Source organism: Cryptotermes secundus, unplaced genomic scaffold (genome assembly GCF_002891405.2).
Source record: "Cryptotermes secundus unplaced genomic scaffold, Csec_1.0 scaffold169, whole genome shotgun sequence".
In the NCBI taxonomy this organism is placed as follows: domain Eukaryota; kingdom Metazoa; phylum Arthropoda; class Insecta; order Blattodea; family Kalotermitidae; genus Cryptotermes; species Cryptotermes secundus.
The window spans coordinates 469,746-492,180 of record NW_019734311.1 but is presented as its reverse complement, the minus strand read 5'-3'; the positions used below and the strand labels follow the sequence as shown (position 1 = coordinate 492,180).

The following is a 22,435-nucleotide window of genomic DNA, read 5'->3' as shown; positions in this document are numbered from 1 at the left end:
TATTCAACGTTTATGACGTAACTAGAAATATATATATATATATAAAACGAGGTCAAGTTTGTACATTGTAGAACGAGGAAGACTCATATTTGGAGCTAATTCACAGTTCTGCAACAACCATTTTGAAACGGACATAGAAGTGTTTGTGTATGGACCGCAACTGGATCGACATCTTGTTGTTTATGGTAGGCATCACTCTCCTTAGCAACCAGCTGGTCCGTGGGTTAAATTACTTTCCATCTGATCATACGCAACTGCAATGGTGTTCGTGGAGTACTGTTGGCCAGACATTGAGGTACATTCCAATACGTTTCTCCTCCATGTCCTTTGGCTGCAACGTCAGCACAGATGGCACAGTTTGTCCCCTACATACTCTGCACCGCTCTGCACTCCCGGGTCGTGAGTTGTAACCACTCTTCTCTCTATGTGAGACATAGTCACGCCGGTCACGCCGTCGGTAACTGTGATTGGTGCCTGGAGGGCCCACGGTGGTTGTAGCTGCAACAGTGTAATTACTACTGCTGATCTGTTCGAAGCATCCGACATTCACTACAACAGAATTTCATTTCAGCACCATCATTAATTCCACCACTGACTACACAAACTGCCTACCCACGGTCGCCGACAGCCTTACGTTACTACCGGTTACTACGCAGACGACGCAGACGCTGGTAATGCTGGTAATAGTGATGGTTCTGATTTTATCCGCTAGAGAGCAGAAACTGGATTTTGCCTAATGTACAATAATATTCAAACTAATTCCTAAAGTGGAATTTACTTATAAATATCTTACTTTACTATATGAATAAAATAATTAATGAATAAATTATGTTTTCGACATGCATTCTGTTCTTACTCAATTAACAACATTACGTAATTACATCTCTCTTTGAATTTGCGTACACATACGTCAGTGCGCCATTGAAGAACTGTGGAAGGAGTAAAATTGGTTGTGGTAAGATAATTGGATAGGTGCCAGCCGTGTAAGAGTGTTATATATTTATTTCAATTTGATAGGTAAGTTTAATGGTACAGTAGTATCCGTTATGCCAGAAAATTACGTAAGTTACAGTAAACAGACTGAAATGTTTTTCAGGAAATTGGTTTTCAATACGTCAGGGTCGAGTTGTCACAAGACTACGTATAGAATTGACGAATTTGCGTTAGCATATTTAATTACAAAAGCGTTTCGTATTTTTGTTTGCATAGGTTATTTTTGGTGTGCATATTAAACCTATTAGATTTTCTGCAATAATTCAAAGCCTTTTTAATGCAGTTCATGTTTAGTTAAAAACAGATAACTGTAAGCTGTCGCGTTGATAGTGCTGTTTTGTATGAAGAATTGCTGTATGCAGGTTTCTGTTCTCAGATCTGCTGTATGCAGGAAATGAGGCTTAAATTTGGAGACCACAGGAACGACTGGAAGTGTTGTTTCTTCTGCCATGTGAGGACTGGAACAATATTTCTAGGAATATGGCATCTTGTAAGTTTTTTACTTGTTATCTGTTAACAGTATTTTAAGCGTCAAGGAGTTGTCATCGCCACCACCTAGAAATTCCTGACTGGCCAATTCTACCTCCTTTCAAAATCAGCCTTTTCACCTCCTTTATGTCATTAATTATGCATTGCCCTCTTATCATGCTGTTTTTGGTAAGTTTGTACCTTGTGTAATTATCATGTGGTCATTTCACATATATTTTGTATTTCTAGTTCTTCATGCAGAGGGGCATGCAATAGCATAGGTGGTTGAGGCACTGTGCTATAAGTCAGAAGGTCACGGCATCAAATCCCGATGAGGTGGATTTTTTCAATTGATCTAATCCTTCCAGCCGCACTATGGCCTTTGGGGTCAACTCAGCCTCTAACAGAAATGAGTACCAGGAATATTTCTGGGGGTAAAGGGTGGCCAGCACGTAAGGCTGACAACCTTACCGCCATCTGTGAGCCTGATTTTCTAGAAAATGTGGGAACCTCAACATCTCTCAACCCTATGGGCCTCCACGACCTGTTAAGGGGATACCTTCACTTTACTTTTTTACTTTAGATCTTCATACATGTTGCAGTTTTTGAACAGAATCACATGTAAATGCTAGTTGACACTTTACATTATGCTGACATCACAGGTACTTAGCAATAAATGGAGCACTGTTTATAAAAGAAAGCTCACCAGTTAACATGCATACACACACAGCACATTGGTGATGTGATCTGCGTCTGGGGCTGTAAGACAGATATAGTGTTAGTAACATGAGGCACTATGCTACAAGCTGGGAGGTCGCAGGATTGAATCCCAATGAAGTCACTGGATCAGTTGACCTAATCCTTTTAGCTGCCTATGGCACCAGGGTTGACTCAGCCTCTAACAGAAATGATACCAGGAATCTTCCTCGGGGGATGGTAAAGGGTGGCGAATGCATAAAGCTGACCACTTCACCGCCATTTGTGACCTGGTTGTGTAGAAAATATGGGAGCCTTGACCTCTCACACCCCTATGAGCTTTGATATCCTGTTACAGGCACAGCTCTGCCTTTTAACAAAATGGTCCACATGTACACAGTGACCCTCCCAACCCACCGACACACACCCTGTGCCAACTCGTGGCACGCTTATATTATATATTGTGCTACAGTACCTGGGTGCCATATGTCAGCCACTTCTGTTGCTCTTATATCCAGTTTCCATTGCTACACATTAGTAATGGAATTTTCATTGACATATACAATTTCAGTGTGGTTTCCTTTCATACATCCTTGCGCATAATTTGCAACATTCCACAGAAAGAACTACACTCAACTCTCGATTATCTGGGGGTGGATTAACCGGTTTCCGGCTTAACCAGGGCTACCGGAGCTTTTTTGAGGCTTATGTTGTTTAATATTCATTCACTTTTGTTTCACATGGTGAGTTGTAACACTATTTTTGCACTAGTGTGAACCGAGCTCAGCATTTTTTGGTCCCGTTATGCTAACACAGTGTTCTAGGGTAGGGGTGAAAGAATGCAAGGATTTGTGGAAAGTTTCAAGGACAGATACACCGCCCCAATTAGTTTCTTTGTATCGATCTTCAAGTGCATTAGCAAAATGTCAGAGTGTAAAAGGAAGCGTGTTGTGTTAAGTATTCAACAGTAACTCGTGTGAGCCGGGCTTCGAAATGTTAAGCAGTGATGAAATCATAAGTTAAGTGGGGGTGCAGTCAGAAGAGCGGGAAGAAAGTGAGAATGAGGAAGAGGTGGACAGTGCTGCTAGTAAGAAAGTATCACATGGTGCTGCTCTTAATCATTTGGAATCCTTACTAGACCATCTTGAGAGTGAAGAGAACAGTTCATTAAGTGACAAGCTAATATTACGTACGCTTCGTACGGATATCCATAAAAAGGAGAATGCCGCGAAAAAGCAAACGACAATATTAAATTTTCTTAAGTGTTAAGTGTGAATATTCATAAAAAGTGTTGAATGTTATTGAACTCTGTGATTGAAATAACTAATTCATACTTCAGTGTAATGTAAAAAAAGTATTAAATAGGCCATGCGATAACATAAAAATGAAGTTGAATAAATTTAAATACAGGTAGACCTATAGTATTATGAAGGTACAGTATTACAGTACTACTTTTAATAAAATTTGTCTTAACTGGGTTTTCGATTAATTGTGATTTCCATCCCCACCATTATCCTGGATAATCGGGAGTTGAGTGTACATGTTTTTAATTTCTTCCTACACCTTTGTTTTTCATGTAAGAGACCTCATAATCAAAATAGTTGAAATTGTTTATCTGATCAGTTATGTGTGTGCTACCATTATTTTGGTTCTAACTCATTCCTTCATTTACACTGACTGACTGACAGACGGACTGACTGAATGGAGATTAGTCTTCCTTGAGAATCTAATAGTTGCTCAATTACTGCATAAATTTCCAGCATTTTATGGAACCCAAGGTTCATTACCATATTGACAGTAGCCCCTTACCGGTCTCTGTTTTGAGTCATATGAATCCAGTCTTTCCACTCCCATCCTTTTTCTTTAAGATCAATTTTAATAATCTCACATGTATGTCTAGGTCTTTCTAGTAGGTTCTTTCCTTTATGTTTACCATCCAGAACTTTGTTTGCACTTCTTTCCCATGCAGGCTACATGCCTTACCCCTCTCATCCTCTTTGATATGATCACTCCAATCGTACTTGTTGGGGAACACGAGTTACGAAGTTCCTTATTACATGGTTTTCTCAAACTTTATGTAACTTCTTCCCTCTTAGGTCTAGATATTCTCCTCAATACCCTATTCCCTGACACCCTGTCTGTGCTAAGTCCTTCATGTGAGAGACCAAGTTTCACACACATGCAAAACTCTAGGCAAAATTATAGTTTTCTGTTTAATCTTCATGCTTTTAGGTCTTAGATCAAAAGGTAAAACCTGGATAAATGATGGCATGCATCTGTCATATTTAATCAGCTTATAATCTCTTCATAAATACAATTTTAATCTTTTTATGTCATTCCCAAGTATTTGAAATTTTCTGCATATTCATAGTATGTATTAGCCATCTTTATGTTATGATTTCTGACACTGTTCCACCTTCTACACATCTGGTCTTCTTAGCCTGATTTTTCTGTTGCAGTAATAGGTTGGATTGTGGTGAGATAAAAATTACCTTGACTAATTGGATCCCTTGTAGTATTGTTCATGATCAGGTTTAGCAGTATCAGGACAGCATGTAGGTGTACTAGCAGGATTATTTTTGCACGAGTATCTCAGAGATGTTGGAATGTCCTTAACTTTCAGTGAATAATAATTTATTCATTAGGGTTTTTTAGAGAAGTACTCACTAATTTAATTCACAGTTTAAGGTACACAACCACTGGATAGTAACAGAAACACTGTTGATTATATCGTTCCTGTTTGCACTGGTTAACTGTACTAATATTGTAGTGTGTAGGCCTGTTACTAGGTAATGATTGCAAACAGGTTCCCATGGCACTGAATCAGCATGCAACAACAGGGAAGCTGTTGGAAGCAGTGTTTTCTGTGGTCCACGCTGCAACCATTGCTTTGCAGTGGCACAGTAAACATGTCTCTGCAGTAACAGTTAAACGGAAACAATAGGAAAGCTGTGTTTTCTACGTGGCCCATCCCAAGGATTTATCAGTGAGACAAGTTTAGAGCTTAGTTCAGTTGTGGGGTGTGTTCTAGATGGTAAGGACATAAATGGATGGTGTTAAAATTCGTTACCAGGAAACATCTAGTGAAGACTGAGAAGATTTTATATGTGCTATAGTTAGAGTGGTATTTAGGGCCGCGCCATAGCTCAAGTGGTTAGGCGCTTGCTTCCCACCACAGTGGCCTGGGTTGGATCCCGGGTCTGGTCAAGTGGGATTTGTTGTGAACAAAGTGGTGCTGGTGCAGGTTTTTTCTGAGTAATTCGATTTCCCATGCCAATCTTCATTCCACCAATTGCTCCACAATCACCCTCACCTATCATCTGGGGCTGGTACAATAGGCCAGAAGTGGCCACAGTGCAAGGGACTTAGTCTCACCTCACTAGCAATAAAGAAAATATAGAGTGGTATTTATGGCCACGCCATAGCTCAGGCGGTTAGTTGCTGGCTTGCCACTGTGGTGGCCTGGGTTCAAACCCAGGTCTTGTCAAGTGGGATTTGTGGTGGACAAAGTGGCGCTGGCTTGGGTTTTCTCTGAGTACTTCGATCTCCCCTGCCAATCTTCATTCCGCCAAATTCTCCATCATAATCACTCGGGGCAGGTACAATAGGCCAATCAGTAGCCGCTGTGCCGAGTGGACCCAACTGGATTCCGCCCCCCACTATACAGTGGTATTTGGACTATGTAACTTGGTGAGGCTGTTATAATTGTAGTTATGAGTTTTGTGTACTGGTGGTCAATAAATTCAATATACTATCCAAAACCTCGTCAGGAGTCACTCAGATATGTGACAGCTGGTGTCAGAAGTGGTTGGATTGGAAAGGATTGAATCAGTTGAATTATTTGGATTGAGACTTACACCGTGCAGCTATATTGCCACACTATGGAAGTGGAACAGATCATAGTATACCTGCTGGCTGAAATAAGAACAAACTGAGAGGAAGTAAGAACCAACCAAGCAAAAATAAGTGTCAACTAAGCAAAAACTGACTCCTATCTAAGGGAAATGAGAGAAGAAATGAGAGCCGAGCAACAAAATGCAAAGTAAGAAATGAGAGCTGGCGAAGAACTCCTGAAAGAAGAAATGCTGGCCAGAATAGAAGCCTGTCAGAGAAGGATGATGGTCGGGATCGAATCCCAGCTAGAGTCTTGTTAGAAAAGATAAAGGCCATGGATTTGGAGGCAAATCCAGAAGAAATAGAGTCTGAGGCAGAGCATAAGAAGGTCCCTAAAGCAGAGGTCGCAGTGGAAAATTTGGAGTGCAGAAGAAATGGTATGGGGATCAGCATCTAGCACTGTTGACAGCCAAAGAAATGGACCAAGGGCAATGGTGGGTCCCAGAAGAAGTTGGCTGCCATCCGCAGAGGGGTGACCCACCATCCCATTCCTGCACTGCGGAAGGGACATGGTCATCAGGGACCAGGCAGGGACAGTGTTGCAAGAGGAACTTTGAAAGAAGGGACGTTCAGGAAGAGACATCAGGCACAACCACAATGTAACAGTGGAATAAGGGACCAAGATTTGAAGGAGCAGCTACATCTATGAAGCAAGAGGACATGCGGCAGGATCTTCAGGATGGCTGTTATGCTAGAGATCATGGAGTGAAGAGTCAAGCCTTCAGTTAGGGTTTGAACAATGAGCGAGTGAACATTGTGGAGGGGTCAGCCTCCTTCGAAATGAAAGAACTGCACACAGAGTAAGAACCAAATATGTAGGAGCATATGACCACTCTCAGATCTTTTGCCTGCACCAAGCAGGAAAGGAAGATGATGGTGATAAACCTGTGCCAACTGGCACTGTATGTTGGAGCTGCTTAAGACAAGCAGCAGGAGTGGTTGAAGTGTAATCACCATGAGAATTGAGTCAGGAGAGGAGTGTTAGCAGAAGTCACAAGCACAGCCTTGACAAGGGAGCAGTGTGGCATATTTGCTCAAAACAAAGACTATGGAGCCAGAAGAACAGTTGTTGGTAGCGAATGGCTCTGAAATGACGTTTGTTTCTTGGCAACAGCCACGAAACAGACAACAGAACAATGTCTGTTGCTAGACAGCAGATTTTTTGATAAGCAACAATCGAACAGCAACAGAGGAACAGTGTTTTCTGTGTAGTCCATGCCCAGATATTATAACTAGGACAGTCTGGGGCAACCAGTCAGTTGTAGGAAATAAAGAAAGAGAGAAATATTTTAAATTTGTATTCACCTGATAAGCGGCACGCGGTAGCATGGTTGGTTGAGGGGCTATGCTACAAGCTGGATGGCCGTGAGTTCAAGTCCCGATGAGATCATTGGATTTTTTCAGTTGACCTAATCCTTCCAGCCACACTATGGCCCTAGGGTTGACTCAACATTTAACAGAAATGAGTACCAGGAATTAATTAAATAATTTTCCTCAGGAGTAAAGGGCAGCCAGTGCATAAGGCTGACAACCTTACCACCATCTTTGAGCCGATTGTCTAGATAATGTGAGAGCCTCAACGTCTCCCAACCCTATGGGCCTTCACGGCCTGATACAGGGATAGCTTTACTTTTTTTTGTATTCGCCTGATATTGTTAGAGGCCATGATGGCCCTGCCTATAGATACAGGAAGATATACAGAATTTTATTGAAGAACGTCTTTAAAATGAGCCAGTTTGAAGATGAATACAGGAATGTGGTGTATTTGCTCAGAGCAAGAACTGTGGAGGCAGAGAAACAGCTGTTGCTTGGTAAAGGCCTGTACACACATAGCAGAGGAACAAATCATGTACACTCTGACCTCGTGCAACAATAGAAAAGGTGTTGCAAGTGACGTTCTGTGTGGGTCTGTGCCACACTTGTTGCTATGCAGCTGTGCGGTAAACGCATCTCTGCACCAGTGAATCAACACAACAGTAGAGGATGTGGTGATTTCTGTGAGTCTGTCGTGAGGCTACATAAAAAGGATCTCATGCAGCTAGAAGGACAATTGAGTTGAGTTTCGGGAGTTCATAGTTGCAGCAGAGAATTGAGAGAGTCGCCGGTCAAAGATGATGGCAAGAAAGGAATTAAGCTATGCATGGAAGATTTCACATTTGCTGCGATGACAGTGAGACTGTTATAAATCCGTTGACTGGTTAAAACTAGGGAATACTGAGAACCCTAGTGTGTGCAACAGTGAACTGTAAAGTATCTAGATCAGTGATAGTGCTGTATTACTTGTAGTTATGAGTTGGGTGTTTAAGTTGTCAATAAATCCAATCGCCCAATCCAAAACCCATCTATAAGTCAAGCCCAGCCCCTTAACACATAACAGTATTAACTGGGAGTGAATTGAATTGATCCCAGATAGACTCTTGTATTCACAGAGAAAGGATAACACTGTTTCTAGCTTACCAGTATCCTTAAGAATGTAACTAGGTGTATAGTCTGTACTTATGCAGTTGCAGAAGTGATGCTTGGTTTATGACTCATAAAGTTATAATTATCTTATCTTTAAGTGACACTAAATTGTATATGGATATACAGTTATGGTTTGCAGGTGGCTCATATACTTAATTTACAATATGTAGCGTTAATAGTAATGTTGGAAAGGTCTCCTCCACGTATTTTCCAATAGTTTTCTTTGTGATTTCACATTCTTTGTTGGTCATGATGTCATTTGTTGCTGATAAGAGTCATACTACAGGTATCAGACTTGACAGAGGCTGGAATTATTTTTCCTTGTACATATTTATTCTAAATTTTCAACATATCAAAATATGTATAAAATAGAAGTTTTAGATATTAACAAAAGTGTGTATGTCATACACAGTATTTTCATTGATGAGTTATAGAGTATGGAAGTTCAGTTTCAGTTTTGGGGAAATTCTATGAAGTTTTGTTTGAACTTGTCATAAAGGAGTTACCTTGAATCAGAATTAAACTTAATCAAGGTGTGTAAGTGTAGGCTTTTAATTCTGATTTTAGTTGAATATATATAGAAGTTTTGGAGATATATCATACCATCAGAATGAATTTGCTTAACTCTTGGAAGCATGAAATTCATGAAAGTAATATTTAAAATTTCAGTTCATACCTAAGTGAAAACACCATAAATCTCTGTTACAAAAATTTAAGTTTTTATTGTTAGGGAATTAGGAGCTGGGGTATCGTAGTCCGTATAGTGACGGGCTACAGGCTGGTAGACCGAGGAGTCAGAGTTCAGAGTCCTGGTAGGATCAAGAATTTTCTCTTCTCCATGTTGTCCAGACTGGCTCTGGGGTCCACCCAACCTCCTATCCAATGGGTACCAGGGGCTCCTTCCCCAGGAGTAAAGCGGCCAGGGCGTAAAACTGACCACTCTCCTCCAGCTAATGCCAAGGTCAAGAAAGTGTGGACCTATACATCCACTTCTCCATACGCCTTCAAGGAGTAGTGCTGAATTAGTTAAGCACAAGGAAAACTTTACCTTGCCTTGTTACCTTGTTAGGGAATTACTGTTTTTTTTTTGAGAACTAAACAAAACTTGTAAATACACTGTGCGGAAAAGTCAGACTTTCTAATGTTAAAATAGCAGGTATAGTTATGATTGTGCTTTAACCCTTTAAAGTCCGATGGTCACTATATGCAGCACCTGCTTTAACATACTAAAACTCTGCGTTCTGCCAACTGAATGGGTGTATTACCTGCTGTTCTCACAATAAATGATTGTTTCTCCAAAATGGCATTAACCAGTTGATCTTTGTAGTGGAGACATAATGTTTCTTTTTTCTGTGAGGTACTGACTAAACAGTTAATTACTATTAGAAAAAATTCAGTCTTTAAAGGGTTAATTTGTCTTTTTTGGTGTCATACATGTGTAACATAAACAGTCATTCTCTGACAGTTCTAATCAAAAGTAACAAAGATAAACAGCAGTATTTTTATATGTGATCAAGAAAGAACATTGGAGTGTTTTAATGGGCCAAACTGTACCTGTTGTCATCACAGTACAATCTGTTATAACACAGGTTCTTAAAATGGGTTTAAATTCATTATTGTTTTGACAATTACAGTGTCATCCTCAAGGGTAGATACTTAAAAATACAGAAGATTCTACCCCAAGGTTGTTTTTTATGATTATACGTAATTTTAAAAAGTTTTCCCCCACATATTACAGTCATGAAAGATAACCTTGAGCAAAATTCTTCAGTATTAGTATATACCTCTGAAGATGACATCATAAATGTTGAAACATGTTGGGACAATGATGAATTTAGATTTATCTCAAGAATTTGTGCTCTCAATGTTCTTTCAGAGGGTTCAGCCTTTTTTTATATGTCTTAAGAATATTACACATTGTATAAAATGCTTAAATTTCTTTTTTGTGCCTTTGCACACAGTCTTTCAAGTTAATAAAAGGCTACATATATGTAATGTTACATTTAAAAATGCTTAATTAAGAAATTCTTAAATGTCAAGTTTGCATGTGTGTTTCCAGTTGCAAGCTGTTATTCATCCTTAGCAGCACTGAATCAGCAGAACCTTGAACGAATTAGTGCTGCTTAGCAACTTGAAACAGCTGAACCTTGAGCAGAAACATACCTAAGAATCATATATATATATATATGTATAATTTGCCCTCAAATAGGTGTAATATTTTATATTCTAATATCTTTCTTTATTTCTTTTTCCCTGTGCATGTTTCATCTGTTCTGAATATCAAGGGATACATGTAACATCTGACCAAAGGTTATTTGAAACCTGTATAAAGACATCTTATTAGATGTTTTACATTCTTAAATCTTTAAAATGCTGTTAAAACTCTCAGTGTTAATAAATTGTATTGCTCTTATATTTCTCTCTGTATGTTTATGTCTATTGTGACTTGTTATTTCGTCTTGTGTGTGTAGTTTTATACTGATTGTAATTATTCTTGTGCTTCTTGCTTTTTTAATGTTATCACTTCCAGTTGTTCCCTGTTGTCTGTATGGTACACACGCATATGCATATGCACACATGCTCTCTCTTTTTTGTGTGCCCTCTCTGCACACTTACGCACATGCACAGACACACGGGTTGACCCATGTAACAATGGAGATCTTTCTAACAGTGATGCAGGCAACTTGAATTCATCTCACGAGTAATGTTACCAATCATGCTAAAATGCTTCTCCCCCCCCCTCCAACAGTAGCAAAAGCATTTGCGTTTCTTTAGTAACATTATTTGTGAAAATGTTAAAATCATTTGTATTTCCATTAGGAAGCACTGACAGCCCTGTGTTAACTGAAACTTTAATTTTTTTTGTCATATGAGTCTATGGTGTGAAGCTTTGTGCTGTTACATGTAACATCTGTGCATGTGAGCACATGTGTACATGCACATGTACTTGTGGGCATATATATCAGTTATTAGCAATACAATGGCATTGAAAATTATAATCTTAATTTTAGATAGCCTGTATTGTCATTTTCTGTAAGTTACATTACATAAATTTTATTTAAATTTACGTATCAAGATATATAAACATATAATGTTTTTTTAATATATAATAGACCCAAGAAAGTATGTGCAGTGTTTATTTGGTGTGATTTTGTTTTTTATTAAGAATTTTTATGTGCAGTCTGCTTAAGACTGACACCCTCAGAAAATGGTTTTCTACGTTTTAAGTTTTCATAAATTCACAATTGATGACGTCATTGCTTTCAGATGATCCATGTACTAGCACTTTCAGTAATAGCGGTGGTCCTTCGTCACCCTGAAATGGTGGAAGACTCGATGGATCCTGTGTTGCCAACACCTCTGAGTGAAGTTGAGGAACCAGTTGTGGAGATCATAAGTCCAAATCTTGGTCCCAGTATTGAGCTAAGTCTAAAGCCTGAAGAGCCAGATGACACTAGGATACAGTCAAGTTTATCCACAGCCCATGGTTATCATGACATCTTTACCCACCGCAGTCTGAATCACCGTGAGTTTTATCCTGTTGGTAACACAATATATGCCTTTAACACTAGAACATTGAGACTGGTTAAACTTATTATCTCCTCAGTTATAGCAGGAACCAATACTGGAAAGGTTCATTGTGCCATGGTTAAAGTCTCAAAACACATCATATTTTGATGACACTTTACTGCTAGGGCAAATACCATATATTCAGTTTCCCATACAACCTAAGAATTAATTTCATCTGTTGCCCCTTCAGCGAGAATGTACTCCTGGTTCAGTAAGAGCTTCATGTAATGAAATTCGTGTGTTCCAGAAATGTTTATTTTTTGTAACCATTTCCACAGTGCAGCATCCCTATAACTGAGCAATGTTGACTGTTGCATTGAAAGACAGTAGTTGATTGATGACATAAATACATGTGATAAATGCAGAGAAGAACAGTTCCATGAAGTTTTGTAGTATTATCTCTATTGAAAGAGCTACAAATTTAAATCTGATGGTGCAGAACCCAAACTTCGCAGTTGAGTTTGTAGCACGTTCCCCCCCCACAAATATCAAGATAGAATTATCCTTTGGCACCATCAAATTTTTGGCTATAATGTTGTATTAGTGTTTCCTTATCCATATTTAATTTTTCTGCTACTATGCTGATGCTCAAATGGCAATCATTATGTACAGTAGTCCTCACTTTCCACATTCTCATTGGTTTTCACTGGTACTAGATGACCAGGTCATTCTTCATCATCTTCTGCCTCTTCTAAAATCAGCATATGCCATTCAGAAACATGCGCCCTTAGTAGGGTATCTTTTCAATACACCTCCCATAACCGCTGCTATGTTTTGGTGACAGTTTTATTTAGTTTTCTTTGTGGATGAGGGAAGTAGTTTGAGAGCAGCGTGTAGCATTTCCAGTCTTGTTATTTTATAGTCATATTTTATACATAATCATTGGTATTATTTTGTTTCAGTATGCAGTTTTAACACAAACGCTACAGGATACAAGTTAACTAAATAAAAAGTCATGTTATCTAAAAAATGCAATGAACAAAAATGTGTATTGTTCTCGTTATGTGTACAGGTTTGTCTGGCACCTTAGTTGCTTGTTTTGAAGTTTTGCCTGGAATTTCAGCACTTCGGAAAATTTCAGGAACTTTGATCTGATGTCTTCCACTTGAGAAACCACATCTCACATTCTGTAGTTTATGTGTACTCGTACAGCCAGCTAAGCTCCTTTTATCTCCAGAAATTTTCCACTGTCAGGTGGAGCTTGACTTCCTGACTGACAGTGACCGTCTTCAGATGCCTGCCTCTTTGCCCTCTTGGGTCTAAGAATGATCACCAAGCAATTGAGTGTTTGTGATTAGAAGGCTGTTTCCAATTTTTTGAATTTTTAATCGATATGAAACTTCTTTATGATGCTCATTGCCAGTTTTTTCAGAGCATATAGCAGCTTGCAACTGTAAAATGTGTGTGAAGATCCTACCAGCCACGCACATTACAGTTGAATTTCTGCAGGTGGTAAGCACACAGTCACAACTAGGCGATCAAAAAGACAACTTGCAAACATAATGGCAACACATATGTCACATTCATTAACTGCACGGATTGAAATATGTGGATGTGGAACCAATGGCAGTTCTTAAGATGACAAAAATATGTTAGAAATTATTACAGAATATTGAAAAAAAGTAGTCAGCTGGTATGCTAGAGTGATGTATTTTCCTTATGTGATTTGAGTTTTGTTGTTGAAACTAATATTGAACATCAAGATGCCTTTAAATTATGTGTGTGTGTGCAGAGGACCTGAATGTCGGTGCGGTTGTGACATTCTGCACATTTGCCATAACCCTTCTTATGGTGTATGGAGCTGTGAAAGGCAAACCATCTTATCTGATGCCATTTTTCTGTCTCCAAGTCTTTGACTTCTGTATCGCTAGGTAAGAAATGTGTTTCAGACTGATATCATGTAAGAAGTTATTCATAGAATTAGCAAAATTGTGACACTTGAGTTACTATGCGCACTTCACACATAGAGCTCAGATGAAATTTTTAAAATCATTGAAGGGTTGCAGAAAAATAGGTAGAATGAGGAATGACGATGTGAGGACAGGACTGGATATTTTCTCGTTGAACCAAAAATAGAAGAAAATGGTGGGAGAATGAGCATCTCTGGAGAATGGCTGGAATTCATATTCCTAACCAACAAGCTTTGATTTACAAAGTACGAGGTAAGTACGTGTATGGCAAGAGAGGTGTGAACACAGGGGATGAGATGGATGATGCAAGAACAGGCAACTGCCTGATTTTGGAGTGTGGGTGGAATGGAATCTTATCTGTGATTTTAGATGTGCATTTTTTGCATACTAGGAGTAAAATACAGATGACGGAAATGTGCACATATGCACTCACCCATGCACCCATGCGTGATGGCCCACATGCTAGTTATTTTTGCTGTGCTTTCTGTTAGTGATTTCGAAAACTGCTTACAATATGGTACAAGTTTAATATTCCTTCTAACTAATACAAACACCCACTGTTCTTAGAACACCACAGTGAGCTCTTTATTTTTTCTTCCCTCTGCATCATGGTGCAGTCAAGCAAATATGACATCTACTAGGAGCAAGGTTATTCTGTCTGAAGATGAATTACACAGAACCAAAATGTAAAATGAGAGCTTCTTTCCAACATGTTCATAATAATGAGTGGTTTCTAACCATCTGCCACTTCTTTGCCATAATTTTTGCACCAACTATACACTTACGACCAACTTCCATTCTGACTGACAGGTTGTAAGTTGATCTGGTCGTAATTCGGTCATATATTTATTAACAGNATCCTTGTAATTTATTTTTAAAAACTTTAACATTTTAATCATTTTTTTTTTTTGTCTTAAGTGCGGCCGGTCGTAAGTTGCATAGGTCGTAAGTCGACAACCAAGTGTACTTGGAGCTTTTCTTCCAGAGCTGTTTATGACTAGCAGTCTGTAAAGGTTCTGTTAACTGAGCCACTTGTCCCTTCCCTTGTCTAGGAGCAGTTTACCCCCTCCCCCCACACACATACACACACCAAGTTTTAATGTGAGAAATGTGTATGATGTAATGTCCACTGCACTGTGCACTATCTTCCTCTCTTTTATCACACAATTTTCCACTGTCCAAGATGGGATGGTGAGTAGATGTTGGGAGAGGTGTGCATTCATAGTTTTAATAAAGGCTGTGTGAGAACAGTTTGAAGCTAAGTAAGTTCATCATTACTGTTATATGTTAGAATAACAAGAAAATATTGTGGCAAGGGGGGGGATTCAGCTGAATAAAAATATAATTTCCATTAGTTTTACTCTGTAAAGGCTTAAAAACATATTTATGGACATCTCAATAAAGTTCATCCATGTAATTTCATCTCTGTAATAATAAATGGACCTTATTACTTCATAAATCTTCATTTTCACTACATTGACCAACTGTTAAAGTGTTTGATGTCACTGAGTTTATTTAGTCTCTGTCCTTGTTTCTTTTTTCATCAATCATAAACTTATATGGTTTATTATTTTCATTTTACATATTGGAATATCACATAAATATGAACATGTACAATTTCTACACCTAAACTAACCTATGGTTGCAAAACTATTATATAACTATTTTCAGATAATGTTTCATGCCAAGATTATTTTGCTTTCAATTATATGTGTTGAGGATATTTCTAATGTAGGTATGTGTTGCCCCTGGCTGCAGGTTCATGATGATACGAAGGCTATGTTTATGTAGAAACCACATTAGTGATGAAAACAAATGCATTATTGACATGTAAATTTGCTGTAGTCTGCAGAAACATTTTTTTAATGGAGGAATGTACTGAAAGTTCACTGTTTCAGTAAGGGCAGTGAGGTAATACAGTACATCACATTTTTGTCTCTTGCAGCCTGACAGCAGTGGGGTATCTATGTTATTTGCCAGACATCCATCGTTTGGTTGCGGTCAGTCGTCACATACCTTTCCAGGAAGAACTGTTGCGCATGAACCCCCAGTGTCTTTCGCTTCTTGTTCTGTTTACATTTGTGGCAGCAATGATGGTTAAAGTAAGTGGAATCTTAATGCTCGTACATTAAAATCCCACATGAAATGGGATTTGGATTAAGTAGAAAACCTTAATATATTGCAAGGAGAAGAGTAAAAAACTTGTAAGCCGAACAAAGTTAACATGGTAAACAAGAATTTAACAGAATAAATTTATTGTGTGTTTATATGATATTCCATACTGTTCTTTTGTCACAGTAGTGAACCTGTCACATACACCAGTAATTTCTTGAGGAAGCATTACACTCACACTACTGTTCAGTGCTTAATGTGCTTCAGAAAATTTTTATGAATTGCTTTATAAGCTTTGGTGAATGCATTCATAATGTAAAAAGATGTAAACTCATCAGAGTTTCATGCAGTTTGAAGATTTACATTCTTTCTTAGTTGATTCTGTTTTTACTTTCTTTTCATTTGTGTGTTGGTACGGTGTGTTATATGAAAATCACTCTTTTTTAGGCCTACTTTATTTGTGTGGTGTGGAGTTGCTACAAGTACCTGAGTCTTCGCCTGGTAGCAGCTCAGAGAACCATTCATTACATCGACCCAGACAGCCAGTCCTTGCTTCCAGACCTGCCTGATTATGAAACTGCTGTTGGTGATCCACGTTTTTCTTTTAAAAAGTTTCCAACTCCCCCTCCATCATATGCAAGTGCTACTGCAGCAGCTGCGGAAGTTTCTCAGGAACCTATAGCTGTTATTCACCCATCCCAACCCCATCCTCATATCGAGCCCCAACCTCAACCCCAACCCCAACCCCAGGTAGCCATTCAAGCTTCTGAACGTCCTAATGCCTAAGTTTCAAATAGCACAACCTGTAGGGATGCCACATCAGATGGAGTAGATGTGATATTGTTATTCAGTGTATTCTCCAAATTTTAACCACAGTTTTGCAGATACAGTAGATCTTTTCCCTGGTGTATGATTCTGATTTGTCTAGTGATTTTTATTACGAAGCTTGTTGAAATGAAAAGAGTTCGATTATTCTGGGTGAAGGAGTTGATGCTGTTAGTAATAGTCCCCATGGGCATTGAGATAGGTATCCCACTGACATGCCAGCTGATGACTTCCCTATGCTATAATTCTCTGCGCTGCTGCTGAAGCCATCGCATCACCACCACTACCCTTTAGTGCTTTCTTAAGGGCGCGAAACACGTGGAAGTTGTGCACTGGTGATGGTCCAGTGCTCTCCATTGCATGAAGCACTGTGTGTCCTATGCAGTGTGATTGATGTGGGGACAGGTGTCATGCAACATTGTGACACACTTCATGAGAATACTGGAACACTCTGTTGATGGCAGTGTGAAGATATCAAAGGAATCCACTACAGTACTTTGGGTTGATGGTGATGTCAGGGTCCTTGAGCAGTCTGCTATTTGTGTTTGGGCAGATTCTGCACCTGGAAGTCTGGCATTTAACAGTATTACACTGTTCACATTTGCACTAATATGCCTCTGCTATTGCACAACTCATGGATAATTTCTGGTGTGTCATGCAGACAGCCATGTGATTGACTAAGACTACGTATATTCACTAGCAGCACCATGAACGGGCTTTATTTGAACAACCCTCGTATATTAGTATCTCAAGTTTGGTTACTCATGTCAGTGAAGAAAAGCTCATATGTATAATGGAGTATGGATTTACCCAGAATGCACAAACAGACTGTCACATAGGACTCAAGAAATGTCCTCCATTACAGTAATGGGTATGAAAATGACAGTAATCAATCTTATAGCAAAATAACTGAAAATTACTTGAATTGAAGTAATTCAGACTGAATCAAACATTCAGCTTTTTGGTTTTCTTGATTTTCCATATACTGTAATGAGTTTGCAGGTATTTAATGTTACTAATGGTACAATGAATTGGCTTTAATTTGTGAAACTTGCACCGATGTATGTAGAATATCTTATTGGAAATTTCCTATAGAGCTTTCTTCCTTAATCTTGTAATGATCTCAGGCCTATCAGCTTATAAATGAGTAAATCCTTTATCTTTATATGTATGAAGAGGCCATTGGATTGCATAGCAAGGTGTAACCAGGCATGAAAGAAAATCACAACACATATAGAATGTATAATTACATATCTGTATATTGAAATATTGAATCTTGGTGTAATTAACATCTTTTGAAAGCTGTGCTACTTACCAGTCATGGCAAATATATATTATCACATTGCTGCACATTTCTAGAAAGTCTGATATAGTGTCACTGTTTTAAGTTCTTTGATGTACCATATCATTAAGCCATTGCCTTTGGGATCTCTCACATTTGTATTTTCAATTGTGGCCATTGCTTTTAAAATAAGTTGCAACCAGTTGCTGAATTTTGATTGTGAATATTGTGAATAATAATAAACTCTATAAAGGGATTGCTTTGAGTTGAAATGGCATTGCAAGTTTGTCATCTGGGGCATGTTTATGGTAAATTTATGCATCAGCTTATTTTATTTCTTGAAGTGACCAAAGTTGAAATGAAACAGCATGCTTTATCCAGATTAGATATCTAAATTAAAAATGTATTTGTTATGTCATATTTTGTGAATATGAAGACATGAATATTTTGTGCAAAATGGATGGATGTGTTGAGTCTGCATGCCTATCTGAAACAGTAGTGAGGAACTACCTCATCACAGATATTTAAGTATGTGGAACAAATTACTAGAAACAGTTGGCTCTAATCCAGTAACAGGAAAATCTGTTAGCTGGAGAGATTGTTCCACACTGCGGTGGAAAGGGGCACTTGATTACTGCATGACAGGTATTTTACTTTACGTGCAGTTTCTGAAGGGTGTTTAGTAGAAGTTTTGGATGGTTATAACTGATTGTTTTAAAGAAAATTTATGTTTTGTAAACAAATAGAAATTGTTCCCAGCAAGTCTTTAGTAGCATCTCAGTTCAGAAATTATCAGCATGGGTCCCAAAATATTAGGGGTATAAATACTGAATTTGATTGAGTTATAAAATATGTCTGATCAGGTATCAATAATGCTGTTTCACTTAACATATTCAAATATTATTTTATCAAAACAGTATTCATGGCTGCAAAGAAGCACATAATTTGTGTTTATATGAAACCATTGTGTTATATTAAGTGTATGTGAATGTTAGTAACATGGGGTTTTCATGAATTAAACTGTCCATCCATTCAACTTAAGAGAGACAATTTAGATTACAGTAGTAAACTTGATTGCTTCATCAGCCTTAGTATTAAATATAGTGAGATCCTTTTCACACTCATTTTTCAGGTTTTATTTGAGCCTAACTTGGACTCTGTTGACAGTTCATAGAGTTTAAAGAGAGTAAAATAGGAAGGAAGTCTTATTCGTTTGCAGTTACTTTATAATTTCTGTATACAATAGAAATTGTTGATCTTTCAGTGTGTCACCTGGGAGGAGGCAGTGGATGTCAGGAGTAGAATTCAGGGAATATGCCTTAAATGTATTGTGGTACTTTGAACTTAAAGTCTGTGTTTGGCTGACCCTGCCATATCTTAGTGATAAAATAAAATTTGTAATTTTTATGAGTTTGTGTGATCATAACTTTATATGCCTTGTAATTAGTTTGAAGCATCATGGTGACACATGCTCTCGTCTGGTCACTGCATTTACTACTTATGTGGATTTTAGTGAAATGTGTTAACTGATATGAAGCACTTAAAAATGTTGTCTATGATAATCATTATCTATTGCACTTGCTCTTCAGTCATGCACTACACACATTTTAATAATGTTAAAAAAACTGAAAATGACGATTGTAGTTGGGTGAAAAGTAACTTCTTTTTATGAAACTATTGGAGGGAGGAGGTTTTCTACACAGTTCAGAAACTGAAGTTTGTATATCATATTTTGTTTTCTGTAGCTCTAAGTTCCTGTACTTGATGACGTCTGTAATGTGTGAAACTCTTCTTTCTTTTCTCAGTATTAATAAATATGTATTTGGGTAGAAACATGGGTTTGAAGTGTAAAATTATACTCAATGAGCACAAGACAATGAAACTGAAGTTATGACATTGACTTAATATCTCAAACGTGTGTCATGCAGTTACATGATTGACAGTATAGAAGGTTAATGGTGTGGATGGCTCCTGTATGCCGTTACAGGAGCTTAGCCCATTATTTTGTAACCCATACTGAAAATATACATTAATAGACATGTTGGTACAGCTCATCTCCCTTGCCCACCCACTATATTGTGTACCCAGAAACGTCCAGTTAGTGTTACAGCTCACAAATTGACATTCAAAAACAAAAATTCTGCCTTTATAGGCTTGTTCCATTGAAGTACAACTTTGACTTTTTGTGAAGAGCTGGGGATTTTGTCTTCCCGCACTATGGGGGTGGTCTTTTGGACTTTGTCTCAAGGGTAACAATTTATTATCCAGGAATAGGGCATTTTTAAATATCCTAGTAATGCGGGGCTGGCATCCATGTTTCATCTCAAGGGAAATGGCATTGGTACTGAATAATGTGATGTGTGGCTGGGTGGGTAGCATGCACACGCCATTGCATTAATGCAAATTATATAGACAGTAGAGGTTAATTATAAAGAACAGGGCTGTTGCACATACAAGCTTTATAGATGGACACTGCTAATTGTGTCTAGTTATATTTCTGCTGGCTGGTTACTTGAACTTCGTGGCCAAGCCAACAGTCAGTTGATTTACAAAGGTGTGTGGCGTAATGTATCCAGATATTTCAGAATCGCTTTGTTTGAATGGACTGATACATGTACATCTTAAAAAAAATTAAAAGTGGTGCTTCAGTTGTGCTTTGAAACTAAATGGTTTTCTGCAATCAGTTTAGTCAGTCTAGATGCACTATGCTACACGCCGGAAGGTCGCAGGTTCAAGTCCTGATGAGGTCATTCGATTTCTTTCAGTTTACTTAATCCTTCCAGCTGCACTATGGCCCTGGGGTTGACTCAGCCTCTAACAGAAATGAATACCAGGAACTAATTAAATACTTTTCTTGGGGACTAAAGTGCAACCGGCGCGTAAGGCTGACAACCTTACTGCCATCTTTGAGTCGATTGTCTAGATAATGTGGGACCCTGAACGTCTCACAACCTTATGGGCTTTCACGGCCTGTTACAGGAAAAGCTTTACATACTTTTAAACGCATTTTTAAGTGTAGTTGAAAGTTGTGAATGCTTTCTGTGATTTGTTTTAAATACAGCCCCACAGACTGTTCTGGCATTGGAGAAGAAGACTGGGTGGGAACTATAGCCAGGAGGCCCAGATAGCTAATGGATTGGGTGGGTGGGCAGGCGTTAGAGGTAGCCTGGATCATTTAGAGAAGGTGAACCCCAAGCTGGCCTGAACATGGAGAAAGGCCCTGGGTACCCAGTCAAAGTCAGCCTCTAACAGAAATGAGTACCAGGAATTAATTAAATAATTTTCCTGGGGAGTAAAGCGCGGCCGGCGCGTAGGGCTGACAACCTTACCGCCTTCTTTGAGCTGATTGTCTAGATAATGTGGGACCCTCAATGTCTCACAACCCTATGGGCCTTGACGGCCTGTTACAGGGATAGCTTTATTTTTTTTACTTTTATAAGGGACTTCTGTCCCACTGGGTGGACCGCATAGCTGGTTTAGATACTATAGAGAAGGGAAAAATCTCAGCCCCTGCCGAGATTCAAATTGCAATTCCCCAGTTGTCTAGCCCATAGCTTGGTCACTATATTCAGTGAACTATCTTGGCCATACAGACCAAAGGTTTACAAAATTTGCTGACCTGCAAATACCCAGTCACTGATAACTGGGTACCTATGGTGCTTCACCCGAGTACACAGACCAGCTCTTTCTGGAGTTAGGTCAAGTAAATTTCTGCTGGTCGTCACTACCACCATAATTCTTGTTCTGAGTCCTGCGGGACTCACAACCATATTTTTCTGCCTCACGACTCTGAGCATCCTGCAGCTATGTTTCATGAGACCAGCTGTGGGTCCCACCCAGCGCCTTTTATACAAGGTAATAGGGCACTTCACTGTAGTGTACAGCCTGGATCTGAACCTTCAGTTTCTTATTGCTAACTGGGTACCTGGAGTGACCGACTCGGGTACAGTGTCTTAGGCTCATAGTACCTGGGGTTCTTCTCCTGTAATAACCAGATTGGCTCTGGTGTCTGTCCAGTTTTATGAGCTGCGTTCCTGGAGCTCTTCTCATATGTCCAGATCGGTTGGGGTTTCAGCCTAGTCTCCTATCCATGGGGAACCTGATGTTCTTGTGTACAGTGTTCAGACAATCTCTTGAAACATAACCGCTGTCTTATCCACTGCTACCTGGAGCTCTCCAGTATTCAGACTGGCTATAAGGCCCACTAAGGCTCTTACCTGCT

The 22,435-nt window shown here is 38.9% G+C and overlaps 1 protein-coding gene across 1 annotated transcript; it reads left to right on the top strand.

Moving 5' to 3' along the window:
• Positions 1-908: 908 nt before the first annotated feature.
• On the top strand, positions 909-20,046 carry LOC111868464 (lysosomal-associated transmembrane protein 4A). The gene is made up of 6 exons (XM_023859106.2): positions 909-1,017; positions 1,370-1,483; positions 11,782-12,040; positions 13,817-13,955; positions 15,940-16,096; positions 16,554-20,046. The coding sequence occupies exons 2-6, from the start codon at positions 1,379-1,381 to the stop codon at positions 16,890-16,892; spliced, it is 999 nt and encodes a 332-aa protein (XP_023714874.1). The 5' UTR covers positions 909-1,017; positions 1,370-1,378; the 3' UTR covers positions 16,893-20,046.
• The last annotated feature ends 2,389 nt before the right edge of the window (positions 20,047-22,435 follow it).

Excerpts from the sequence above, each read along its gene's own strand:
- LOC111868464 (XM_023859106.2), top strand. The coding sequence starts at position 1,379 with ATGCAGGAAATGAGGCTTAAATTTGGAGACCACAGGAACGACTGGAAG. Across the intron at positions 1,484-11,781 it reads TTCTAGGAATATGGCATCTT|ATGATCCATGTACTAGCACT; the intron begins GTAAGTTTTTTA and ends CATTGCTTTCAG. Across the intron at positions 13,956-15,939 it reads TTTGACTTCTGTATCGCTAG|CCTGACAGCAGTGGGGTATC; the intron begins GTAAGAAATGTG and ends TGTCTCTTGCAG.